General features: G+C 40.7%; 1 protein-coding gene across 1 annotated transcript in view; it reads right to left on the reverse strand.

Annotated features, from left to right (window-relative positions):
- Positions 1-1,578: 1,578 nt before the first annotated feature.
- Syap1 (synapse associated protein 1) overlaps positions 1,579-13,444 on the reverse strand; it is a 33,088-nt gene continuing 21,222 nt past the window's right edge. Inside the window, exons 6-9 of the mRNA XM_077793822.1 lie at positions 8,509-8,657; positions 6,714-6,772; positions 6,116-6,263; positions 1,579-3,656 (exon numbers count right to left, since the gene is read on the reverse strand). Coding sequence (XP_077649948.1) covers positions 3,529-3,656; positions 6,116-6,263; positions 6,714-6,772; positions 8,509-8,657 — 484 coding nt within the window. The 3' untranslated portion in view covers positions 1,579-3,528. The remainder of the gene's footprint in view (positions 3,657-6,115; positions 6,264-6,713; positions 6,773-8,508; positions 8,658-13,444) is intronic.

Below are 13,444 nucleotides of genomic sequence, written 5' to 3' on the forward strand. Positions count from 1 at the left end.
ACCCCTGTAAACTATAAGCTGTATAAAAATTTCTACCAGTTTATATATATTTTGGTCCTGGGAATTTAATCCTGGGCTTTGGAAAATGCTAGGTAAATCCTGTACCATTGAGCTACATCACCACTCTTTTTGTTTTTGAGACAGGATCCTGCTCAATCCATGACACTGGCCTTGGAATTTGTAATCCTTTTGCTTCAGTCTTCAGAGTAGCTGGGATAACAGCCCTGTGCCTCTATGCCTGCCTGGCTTCAGTTGTATTTTTAAAAGCTGAAAAGCAAATTTGCTAAGATTGAATGTACCTCATTTTCATAATTGAAAAATGTTTCTTAAGAATGGGTGGGGAATCTCATTAACAGAAAGAACAACCACATCCAATTTAAATTTTAGAAACACACTCAGAGCCCTGGTTTTAAAAATTCTTTTGGTACTAGGGATTGAACCCAGGGGCACTTAACCACTGAACCACATCCCCAGCCCTTTGAGACAGGGTCTTGCTAAGTTGCCCAGGCTGGCCTCAAATTTGTGATCTTCCTGCCCAGTCTCTGAAGTTACTTGGATTACTGGTATGCTGGGGTCAGAATCCTATTTTTTGTTGTTGTTGTTGTTAGATGGACACAATACCCTTATTTTTGTGTGGTTCTGATTCGATCAGTGCCTCACCCATGGTAGGCAAGTGCTCTACCACTGAGTCACACCCGCAGCCCTTTTTTGCATTTTATTTAGAGACTGAGTTGCTAAGCGCCTGGCCATTGCTGAGGCTGGCTTTGAACTTGTGATCCTCCTGTCCTAGCCTCCTGAGCCCTAGGGATTATAGGCGTGCACCACCATGCCTGGCCTAGAGCCCTGGTTTTTTAATACCAAAGCAAAGGAGGCAAATCAAATATTCCTAGTTAGATATGATCTTATTTTTTTTGACAATTGTCTTAACATTCATCAGTAAGCTTTTTTTTTTTTTTTAGTGTGTATACTAAGAGCCAGGCGCTGTCATGAACAGATGTGCTTGTATCTAGGATTTTTTTCATCTGCTTAAAAACACGTAACATGTTTCTTTTCTTCCAGTAAATTGTTAAAAAACAAAATTAAAATTCTCCCTTCAATAGGGTTATTTCAGAAGTTGCCAGTCATCTATGAATCCAAACTCAGAAATAAACAACTGTGGCACTACAAGTAGAAATTTTTCTTCTTTTTTTTTGAAACCAGGGATTGAACTCAGGGGCACTCGACCAGTGAGCCACACTCCCAGCCGTATTTATATATATATTTTTAAATATAGTTTTTAGGGGCGGGGGTTGTGGCTCAGTGTTTGGGCACTTGCCTCGCATGCCTGAGACACTGGATTCAATCCTTAGCACCACATTAAAAAAATTAGATAAAATAAAGACATCATGTCCATCTACAACTAAAAAAATTTTAAAAAACGTTTTTAGATGTTTATGACCTTTATTTATTCATTTATTTATATGTGGTGCTGAGAATTGAACCCAGCGTCATACATGTGCTAGGCAAGTGCTCTACCACTGAGCCACAACCCCAGCCCTGTTTTTTGTATTTTTATTTAGAGACACTTAGGGCCTCACTTTTGCTAAGGCTGGCTTTGAACTTGAGATCCTCCTGCCTCAGCCTCCTGAGTTGCTGGGTTTGCAGGAGCGTGCCACCATGCCTGGCAACAAGTGGAAATCTTTTGATAATGAGGCTGATGTTTCATAGCATACATGAGTTTATTGCTATAACCCAAATAACACTATCTGAAGCAGCCTGGCTCATTCACATGTGCCCATCTACAAACACAAGGGTAATGCTTAAGATCCATTCCCAGTTGACTTATTGCCTATGCCTTTGCCAGAGGACCAGAGACTAAGTTTTATGAGTCCAAGAATATCAATATGTACGTTTTTCTTATAAAGAAATGTCTTGATTTTATTCCCCTTTATGAAATAAAGGTTGCTTGAAAAATACAGAAGGTTTGGGAAAACAAATGCTTAGCAAGTTCCTAATGTTCAACCACCTTGCTCCTTTAAAAAAATCATATTCTACGAACATGCGCCTGCTGGTATAGCAGAATACAAGTTTTAATCAACAGGTTCTAGAGTCGTACTCAAGAACACAATTCCATAAAGACTGACAGTTTAATTAAAACAAAGCTAGAACATGTACATGTAGTGACCATTAAAAGAACAATAGACGTTAAGGTGAATGGGCTTCTGAATGTGATTAATACAAAAAAGGACAGAGGACAGAAGGCTCCACTGTCTACAAACTATGAAAACCATGAAGTGAAATTTGTGGTATAGTTTTTTTTTTTAAGAAGAGGCCCAAGGGATTTTTTTTTTTTTTTTTTTTTTTTGGTACCTGGAGATACTTAATCATTGAGCCACATTCCCAGACCTTTTTCTCTTGAGACAGGGTCTCGATAAGTTGCTGAGGCTGGCTTTGAACTTATTATCCTCCTGTCTCAGACTTTCAAGTCGAGCCACTGCAATTACAGGTGTGTACCATAGTGCCACAGAAAGACACATTTTTTTTACAAACACGTTTGCACAGTTTTTTTTTGTCGTTTTGGTTCTGGGTATTGAACCCATGGACTCACACATGATAGGCAATCACTCCACCACTGAACTTACACCTCCAGTCCTTTTTATGCTGAGAGATCTCACTAAGTTGCTCAGGCTGGCTTCAAACTTGCATCCCTATTATCTAAGTTTCCCAAGTAATTGGAATTACAGGGGCTCCCCATCATGCCCAGATATTTTTTTAAAATTGCTTTGCTGGTGATCAAACTCAGAGCCTAGAGAGTCTATCACTGAGCTACATCCCCAGCCCTTATTTTTTGAGATGGGGTATTGCTACATTGCCCAGGCTGGCCTCAAACTTGAGGTTCTCCTGGCTTGCTCTCCTCAGTTGCTGGGACTACAGGAGTGCCCCCTGTGCCACGCTATAGCTTATCTTAATGTCAAATTGTGTGATGTTTATATAATTAAAATCAACTTCACTATTTTACCTTTTGGCTTTCAGATGGAATTTTAGAAAATACCTAGCAAAGAAATAGTCCTGAAAGTGCTTCCTCTTAAGTTCTTTGGTATAATTTGGTCATTTTGATAGTAATCAATCCATTAAGTACTTTAACATCATGTATCAACAAAAATGCAATGAGGAATATGAATGTTTTGAAAACCACGACTGAAGACTAAATTATATTTCTGTCCTTGTGGAAAACATAACCTAAAATTTTACCTGTGTTTCTGTGGCAAAGATATTCCCTACTGCCTATAAGAACATCTCTAATTCAATTTATATTAAAGAAATGCTACCCATAAAACATCCCTTTTCTTGATTATTAGAATAACCGTTCTATACACTTTTTTAAAGTAGAAGAGGCAAGTGTCAGCTGGAAAAAAGAATAATTTGGAATTTCATAAAGTTACGCTCTTGTGCCTTCTGACTCATCGAGCGAACGCTTAACATTTAGAATTTCATGTCACTTTGTAGAATGTTAAGGATTATTATTATTATTTTAATTTCAGGAGGCAGCTAGTTTTCTTCCTGGAGCATCTTCTCTATTTCTTTATCCCAATTTTCATCCCGCTTCTCTGATTCTGTCACCACTTCATATTCTTGAAGCTCCTGTTGCAGCTCCTTTTCCCAATCAGCAGAATCTTCTGCAAGGAACAAAGGAGAAGGAAAAGAAAGATTTTTTGCTGAACTCAATGCTGGCGGTAGTAACAATTCAGGCAACTTTAATTACCTATGCGAGTCCTAGCCATGATAATTTATTTTTGTGGCTCTGGGGATAGAACCCAAGGGCCTCACATAAGCTAGGCAAGCTCCCCACCACTGAGCTAGCTCCCCAGCCCAATGTCTCAAGCTTCTTTATGCACTCAGAAAAAAAATTAAAGTGATCAAGGAACAATATAATTAGAACAATTTATTAATATGGAAACAAAGATGTCAGCCTCTGCTTGCCTCCTCAGGGGTCTCTGCTACTAGTGTCGTTACCCATTAAAGGAAGTGGAAAGTTTTCTCTTGCTATTGCCTACAACACATGGGCTCATGCACTCCTTCCTTCTGTGGTGGCCAGAACCTACCCTTTTCTTATCAAAAAACAGACAGGAAGTGGGTGGGCTCTGGAGTGTAGGTTTTTCACTTGCCCACTTACTTCTCTTGACCATGCCCTACACCCTTCTTTCTCAATTCTGTCCTCAGAGTTCCTCTGAGATGGTAAGCAAATAGGGTTCAGGTTCACTTTTCTAGGCCACTTTTCTGAACAACTGTGGGAAGTGCTGGTTTGTTGGATGTCCTGTAAATCTGAAAAAGGTTTCAGGAAACTGTTCACTTGCTTTTTTTTTTTTTTTTTCCTTTTGGGTATTGGAGATAGAACCCAGGGGCACTTTACCACTGAGCTACATTTGGTGTCCTTTTAATTTTTTAAAATTTTTTTTTCTTTTTTTTTTATATTTATTTTTTAGTTCTCGGCGGACACAACATCTTTGTCTGTATGTGGTGCTGAGGATCGAACCCGGGCCGCACGCATGCCAGGCGAGCGCACTACCGCTTGAGCCACATCCCCAGCCCTAAATTTTTTTTTTCTTAAATATTTTTTTTTAGGTGTAGATGGACACAACACAATGCCTTTATTTATTTTTTTTAATGTGGTGCTGAGGATCGAACCCAGGTCCTGCCCATGCTAGGCGAGCGCTCTATCACTGAGCCACAATCCCAGCCCCTTAATTTTTTATTTTGAGAAAGGGTCTTGCTAAGTTGCTGAGGCTGGTCTTGAACTTACCATCCTCCGGTGTGAGCCTGTGACTTGGGATTATAGGTGTGCACCACTGCACTCAGCTAAACTCTTCATTTGATAATGATTAACTCAATCTTTTTTTTTTTTTTTTTGTGGTACTGGGAATTGAATGCAGGAGGAGCACTTTACCACAGAGCTACATTTCCAGCCCTTTCTATTTTTTATTTTGAGATAGAGTTCAAAATAAGTTGGCGAGCTGGGTGGCACATGCCTATAATCTCAGTGTCTCCGGAGACTGAGGCAGGAGAACTACGAATTCAAAGTCAACTCAGCAAAAGTGAGGCACTAAGTAACTCAGCGAGACCCTGTAGCTAAATAAAATATAAAATAGGGCTGGGGATGTGGCTTAGTGGTCAAGTGCCTCTGAGTTCAATCCCAAGTACCCCACCCCCAAAAATAAGTTGGCAAGCCTGGTCCTGAACTTGGGGGTTTCACCAGGGGAGCTTTAATATCAAACCAAACTCCCAAATCTTTTGGGAGTGCTTAAGATAGAGGAACATAAGGTCTGATCATGTTTGCTAGCATCTACCTTCTAGTAGGAACAGAAATATATACTTTTTTGCAGTACTGGGCATTAAACCCAGGGCTTCATGCAAGCTAGGCAAGTGCTATATCCCTAACCTCTATTCTGCAGATTTTAATTGGCTTTATTTACAATTCTTGAATTGGGGCAGCAAGTCCTGATGACAAGGGGTACAGAATGCCATTGAGAATCAAATTTTTTTCTTTTTTTTTGTTGTGGTGCTGGGAATGGAAGCCAGGGCTTTTGCACATGCTAGGCAAGTGCTCTACCACTGAGCCACAGCCCCAGCCCTCCAAAAATCAACTTTGATGCCAAATTTACATTGCAGTTTTATATACTGGCTTTCCCTCTCTCTTTCGGTTTCTTGTTTTTCCATTGTATTTTTGGTACCAAGGATTGAACCCAGAGGCTTTAACCACTGAGCCGCATCATCAGCCCCCTTAATATATATAATATTATTATATCATATAATTAACATAATATATAATCATATTATTATATAATTTTATGTTACATTAATTATATATTACATTAATAATATAAAATATAATCTTATATATAATTAATATAATTTATATATATAATATGTATATAAATAATTTTTTTGAGATGGGGTATAACTATGTTGCCCAGGCTGCCTGCCTTTGAACCAATTTTTCTGCCACGTATCTGGGATTACAAGTGCATGTCACCATACCTGGCTGTATATCAGCTTAAAGATAACATTTTTATGCAATCAATGTTGGATTTAAGGAAAAGAACAAGTTTCTTTCTTTTTTATTCATTTTTTTTTTTACCTTCGAGTCCAGCTGTCTCATTTTCCTTTTTGTCAAGCACAAGTTGCTCCATTTCCTTCCTTAAATCCTCCTGATTTAAGTTACAGGCATCGAAGGCATCACTGACAAACTCAGAAACGCCTGGGCTAGTAGAAATCTCCTCCTCATCCTGAAATGCAACACAAGAGTTCTTGAAATGATTTCCTCGGTGACATTTATGAGCTAGAATTCTGGCCTACAGTTGTCTCAGTGGAATACAGCCTGGTTTTTGTTCTCTCCTCTGCTAGCTGGAAGACAGTGACCACTGCTCTCCAACCGTCTAACTTGCACAGTTGCTTGGTAACTAAATGAGTTACCACCCGAGGCTATTATTTGTTCTCACAGTCTGGATCACTCTCACCATTTCTTCTAATCCCTGCTGAGCACATCTAGAATGATTTATGCCAGCAAGTCACCTAGTGTCAGCTGTTGGTCCTTGACTATTCAAATACTGGACTCCTTATCTTAGAAACAGAAAAGACCCACACTCCTAAGCAGTCTTAAGCGGTATCAGAGATCGTTAACTCAGTTACTTCATTTTCAGACATCAACTACTAGGTACAACATAAAACTGTATTACCTCTTGAGTTTTAAGCTGAGATTTGATTACGACAGGTGGCGTTTTGGGCCGTACTGCCTCTAAGAAGTGAGAATAAAAGAGAATAATTGCTTGATTCAGTTCTGAATACATATTACAATAACTGCTAAAATATCCACAAGTATAATGATACTAAATAATTTTCAGAAATGATATTCTATATTTTCAGCTTTTTGTTAAGTTATTACAAGAAATAGCCATGAGCAACCATCTCAAACTCTTGCTTTTGGGGATATTTTAATGTTACCATGTTGATTGTCCCCCTTTTTTGATGGGGGTACCAGAGATTATCTCAGGGGGCACTCAGCCACTGAGCCACATCCCCAGCCCTATTTTGTATTTTATTTAGAGCCTCGCTGTTGCTGAGGCTGGCTTTGAACTCACCATCCTCCTGCCTCAGCTTCCCGAGCTGCTGGGATTACAGGCATGCACCACTGTGCCCAGCTCTTGAATGCCCTTTATATAAAAATTTCCAGCAGGAAATAATTTTTGACTTCAGTGTTAGCAAAATTAATTCTGATCTTTGAGGATAATGAGAATGGAAGTTGTTTAGCAAAGTTTCCCTGTTGTCAATACTCAGTCACAGTATTCTCTTTCTCATGGGCCTCATATTTCTATCTTAATAAACTTAAAGATTGACACTCTTTACCAAATACTGTCTTAAGTCCATTTTGTTACACAGGCAGTATTTGGCAAAATGGTTATTTTTCAGTAAAAGTAATATTAAAAAAAAAAAGGATAGACCATTGGGATGCAATATTAACATCTATAGTCCAAACGACAAATCACCCTGTGGGGAGGAACTTCATTATATTTACCTGACCCTAATGCAGTTTTGGAGTCTTTTCAACAGTCTATACAACCCCTAATCTTAGGTCATGCTGTTTTCCTTAATCATCTAAAATTCTGCAAACTAAAATTACCCCACTTATTGTGGGATGAATGTCCAGGTGCAATTAGTACCTACCTATACACAGCGGGTGCTCATACAAAATTAAAAATATTGCACAAAATACATTTTTTTGGGGGCTGAGGATATAGCTCAGTTGGTAGACTGCTTGCCTTTCATGCACAAGGCCCTGGGTTCAATTCCCAGTACCACAAACAAACAAACTACAGTTTATTTTGTATTACTCAATCAAACCCAAGGCCTCATGCATGCTAGGCAAGTGTTGTACCACTGAGCCACATCCCCAGCACCCACATTCCTTATTTTAATTAGTATAAGATATTTAATAGGTGCAAATAGTTGCTGATATCATAAAAGTCTTTCTCTCACAACCAGGGCTAACATGTCATAAGAAGAAAGCATCAAATGTTTAACTGAATAGAACTGAGCTTGGAGCAGGACACTTGTAATTTGGGGCACAACGGAGCTTTGCTCTACTCCACAGACCACACATACAGAGGAAACAAGGTTGAATGACAGTCCGAGAAACAAAGGGAAGGAGAGTGACTGAATGACAGTGGAGGTCAGGAAGTAGAACATGGTAAAGGGAAAGAATAGAGATGTGGGGAGGATGATTCGTGTTGGAGAGAGAAAAAAAAACCACCAAGAATAGCAAAGTAATGGAAGGCCTGGGGAAGATATGGGTGAGCTGGGTCAGAGAGAGGGCAACAAGAATGAAAATTTCCTCTGGAAAAAAAAGAATTTTTCTCTATAGTGATGTCAACATTTCTGGTACGTACAAGATGACAAGCTCATTAGCATCTCTAAGAAATTTTTTTTACAGTAATTCTCTTTTTCTGGAGTTGAAGTCTTATCCCCAGAACATACCTGTCAGAGGCAAATCATTCTCTCTATTGTTGCTTTTCTCCTCCTTTCCTGAGGCCTGCTGCTGGGCGGCCAGGGCAGTAAGCTGAGCTGACTGCTTAATCAGGGAGACGCGGTAAAAGTAGTTCCTCCAAAACACTTCTTCCTTCACCCTTTTAAAGATAGACAAAGGTGCAGGTGAGAATGAATGTGCATGCAGGGGCTATCTGTTGCAGAGGAGACCTGAATAAATGATTTTTTTTTTTTTTGCAGTACTAGGAGTTGAAGCTAGGGCCTTATGCATTCCTGGCAACTGCTCTACTGCTGAGTTACACCACAGATGCTGGAATAGATGAGTTTTAGGAGAATTTTTATTTTATTTTATTTTATTTGAAATTAGCTTTATATAGTTATATATAATATCTAGGTTCATCCTGATAAGTTCATACATGCATGGAATTCGATTTCAGTTCATGACCCCCCCCACTTCCTCCCCTCCCCTGTTCTCCTTCCTCTATTCTAATAGATTTTCTTTCACTCATCTATTTATATTTGATTGGTTCTCTCTATCTATACATAAAGTTGAAATTCCCTATGTATATTTATATATACACATTTTTTAGATGTTGATGGACCTTTATTTTTTTAAAAACATTTATTTTTTAGTTGGAGGTGGACCCAATACCATTATTATTTTTTTTAATGTGGTGCTGAGGATCTAACCCAGTGCCTGACGCATGCTAGGCAAGCACTCTACCTCTGAGCCACAACTCCAGCCCCACATAACATGATTTTTAAGACTCCATTCTGAGCCAGGCACGGTGGAGGACACCTGTAATCCCAGCGGCTCCGGAGGCGAAGGCAGGAGGATTGCAAGTTCAAAGCGGCCTCAGCAATTTAGTGAGACACTAAGCAACGCAGTGAGACCTTGTCTCTAATAAAGTACAAAATAGGGCTAGGGATGTGGCTCAGTGCTCAACTGTCCCTGAATTCAGTCCCTGGTATTAAAAAAAAAAAAAAAAGAAAAGAAAAAGACTTCATCTGCATTGCCTTCCCTTCCTTAACCCTCCACTCTGTCTCTTGGTCTCCTTCTTCTATGTTTCTATGTTACTGATCCTCCCTTCATCTTTATGTTATCCTATCCTTCTTCCCTCCCCTTCCTTAGGAGCATTTTTAAATCTGAATGTGGTTCAAAGGAAATTCTCATTTGCTTTACAACTCAAAAGCTGAACAACAGAATAAACAGAACAGCTATCTCCTCCTTAGTGGCAAAAAAAAAAAAAAAAAAACAAGTTATATAACACCAATGAAAGTGCAGCATTTTTTTTTTAGGTACTGGGGATGGAGCCCAGGGCCTAGTGCATGCTAGGCAAGTGTTCTACTACTGAGCTACATCATCCATCCATTTCATTTTTAAATTTTATTTTGAGACAGGGTCTTACGAAGTTGCCAAGGCTTGCCTTGAACTTATGATTCTCCTGCATCAGCTTTTCAAGTTGCTGAGATTACAGGCATGACCCATCATGCCTGACTTCTTGGTATTTTAGTCTATTCTGTCCCACTGTCCCAGGTGTGCAACACGTACAAAAACTTAAATTGAGCAACACATATTATCCTATTTTAATGCACCTGTGCTGTTGAAACATTTACAGAGTTGAAATCTTGGGACTTAATGGGTTAAGGAGACCAACACTGCTCTTGGTAGAGGGAAACAGAATTATTGTGAGGCAGTGTGACCAAGGCAGGGGACTGGAAGCAGAGCCAGGACTCCACCAATCATTAGCTGTTTCCTAGAGGATTAAATGCTTTCAAACAGTAAGAAAGCATTGTGGGTGTTGTTCCTTATGAAAGAAAGGGGTGGGCAGCTTGCTAATTAACTAGCAACTGGTAAGAGTTAGTGATGTGGCAGGGGATGATTACAGAGCTTACTGCCCCCCTTGCCAGCTCCTGGTGCTGGGGACCAAACCCAGGGCCTCACCCATGATAGGCAAATGCTCAATCACTGAACTATATCCCCAGTCCTTTCGGGAAGTGGTTGATAAAATGAGTGAAGTGCAGTTCAACTTAAGAACTGTCGCTGGTTCTCAAACTTGGCTGCATATGAGAACTGCCTGGCATGGGGTGTTGGCATCCAAGTGGGTTAAGCTAAGTGCCTATGATGAGTGACCTGGAATGGAGTAAGAACCAAGGAGAGGAGGGGGTGAAGGCGAAAATAGAAGCTTGGTCACATGTGGGATTTAGCCCGGTGGCAGAGTGCTTGCCTAGCATGTACAAACCCTGAGTTCAATCCTCAGCACTGAAAAAAAAAATGCAATGATATTATGGTCATCACAACTGTGAATGGTGGAGCTGGGCCAGGAAACTAGTTTTTTAGTGTCGGGGACAAAATGCAAATAATCTACACAAGCTAGGCCAGGCAACAAGATGGAATCTGCTGCAAGATATGGCCCATCTTTTATTTTATGAATTCCACTAATATTTATGAAGTGTCACATGTGTCAAGCATCATGTTAGGTGCTGGAGGGATGCAGGGATGGATAAAACAAGTTGTCTGCCATCACAGATAGTCAGTCACAGGCATAGTAACCTCTCACTTGTTAAACTCTTTTTGGTACTGGAAATTGAACCCAGGGGCACTTTACACTGAGTTACATCCCTAGTCCTTTTTTAATTTTTATTTTGAGACAGGGTCTTGCCAAGTTGCCCATGCTGGCCTTGAACTTTCAATCTTCCTGCCTCAGCCTCCTAAGTCACTGGGTTATAAGCAAGTACCACCCTGCCCAGCTTATTAAGTTCTTACTATGTACCAAGCATTTCCCGAACCCATGTGGTTACATGTCTCTTTTTCTCTGTTATTCTTTTGCAGTATGGTGATTGAACCCAGGGCCTTATGCATGTTAGGCAAGTGCTCTACCACTGAGCTACATCTCTAGTTCTATTTATTTATTTGGTACCAGGGATTGAACTCAGGAGCACTCAACCACTGAGGGACATCCCCAGTCCTATTTTGTATTTTATTTAGAGACTGGGTCTTGTTGAGTTGCTTAGTGCCTCACTTTTGCTGAGGCTGACTTTTAACTCAGCGATCCTCCTGGCTCAGCCTCCCGAGCCGCTGGGATTACAGCCATGTGTCACTGTGCCCGGCTATTCATTTATTTTTAAGAGAGGCTAGTCTCACTATGTTGCCCAAGCTGGCCTTAAACTTTAAGCCATCAAACTGCCTCAATCTTTTGAGCAGCCAGGATGACAGGCATGTACCACAGTGCCTGGCTCACAACTCTCTTTTTCTCGTAACATCTTTTGGAAATAGTTCTGCAAAACGGAGAGCTGGCTTACCAGCAGTTTATAATTGGTTATAGCTGACCGCAAGTTTAACTGAGCAAGCAACAGTATATTACAGCTGCCAAAAGAGCTAATGAAGCAGGCACAGTGGTGCAGACCTGTAATCCCAGCAACTCACAAGGCTGAGGCAGGAGGATCACAAGTATGAGGTCAGCCCGGGCAACTGAAAGAGATCCTGTCTGAAAATAAAAAAATAAAAGGGTTGGGGTGTAGCTCAGTAGTAAAGTGTTCCTTAATCCTCAGAACCAAAGCAGGGGCAGGGTGTGGGGAGAGGTAATGAAATCTTCACCTACATTAAAAATTGCACAAGAGAAGTCTTCTGCAAGTAGGAAACATCATATTCACTCCTGAGAATTCATTTTAATGGGGACACTGACAATTCAAAAGGTATCTAGAGCTGGGAGTGGTGGCACACGCTTGTAATCCCAGCAACTATAGAAGCTGAGGCGGGGGATTGCAAGTTTGAGGCCAGCCTCAGCAACTTAATGAGGCCCTAAGCAACTGTCTCAAAAAGAAGAAGGGCTGGGGATGTGATTCAGTGGTAAAGCACCTCTGGGTTCAATCCCTAGTAGCAAAAAAAACCCCCTAAAAAACAAAACAATAACAACAACAAAAAAAATCAACAATGGTATTTGGAGGTAAATCACCTATATAGTAAGGAGGATACAGAGGTAAAGAGAGGGGCTGGGTGTGATGGCACACACCTGTAATCCCTGTGACTCGAGAGGCTGAGGCAGGAGGATCACGAGTTCAAAGCCAGCCTCAGCAACTTAACGAGGCCTTAAGCAACTCAACAAGACCCTGTCTCTAAATAAAACACAAAATAGGACTGGAGATGTGGCTCAGTAGTCAAGTGCCCCTGAGTTCAATCCCTGATACCCCCACTCCAAAAGAAGACCCCCGAGGAACTAAGCATTGGGCCTGTTTAACCTGACAAGCCCCAGAATCTTAAACCATATAACATCGGAACCATACAAAAGTGAACTGGCCCTTCCCAGGAGGTAGTGGGTTGCCTAAATCCCTCTTAATTCTAAGCTCCATGAAATGCCCAACATGAACCGTGGGTGTACTTATGTCTCCATGGTGACTCATGGGCACTGTTTGCTCTTCAGATTAACAAAAACAACCATTCAGCCAGGCATGTCTTTAATCCCAGCAATTTGAAGTCTGAGGCATGAGGATCACAAGTTCAAGGCACGCCTGGGCAACTTAGTGACACCCTGTTTCAAAATAAAAACTACAAAGGGGCTTGGTGGTGGAGTACTCTTGGGTTCAATCCCCAGTACCATAAACAAAGAAAAAAATTATCAGCAGAGAGGATCCAAAATAGTCAAGAACCAAAATTGTGGATATTCCTGCCCTAAGTACCTTGGGCTATAGGTCCCACCAACTTAGCACTTGATGATACTTGACATGAGTTATGACAGGGAGCCCAGCACATGGCCCAGAGTGATTTGAATGATCCTGAGGTTAATGGAGTCTAAAGGTCATGAAGCCCACCTGGACCCCACAGCCTTGCTACTCTTCCCTCGGAGGCAGTTATACAGACTAAGCATGATCTCAAATTATAAGATGAAAGAGCTTCAAACAGATAGGCACTCATACACACATTATATAT

Source organism: Urocitellus parryii, chromosome X, assembly GCF_045843805.1.
Source record: "Urocitellus parryii isolate mUroPar1 chromosome X, mUroPar1.hap1, whole genome shotgun sequence".
NCBI classification, from domain to species: Eukaryota; Metazoa; Chordata; class Mammalia; order Rodentia; family Sciuridae; genus Urocitellus; species Urocitellus parryii.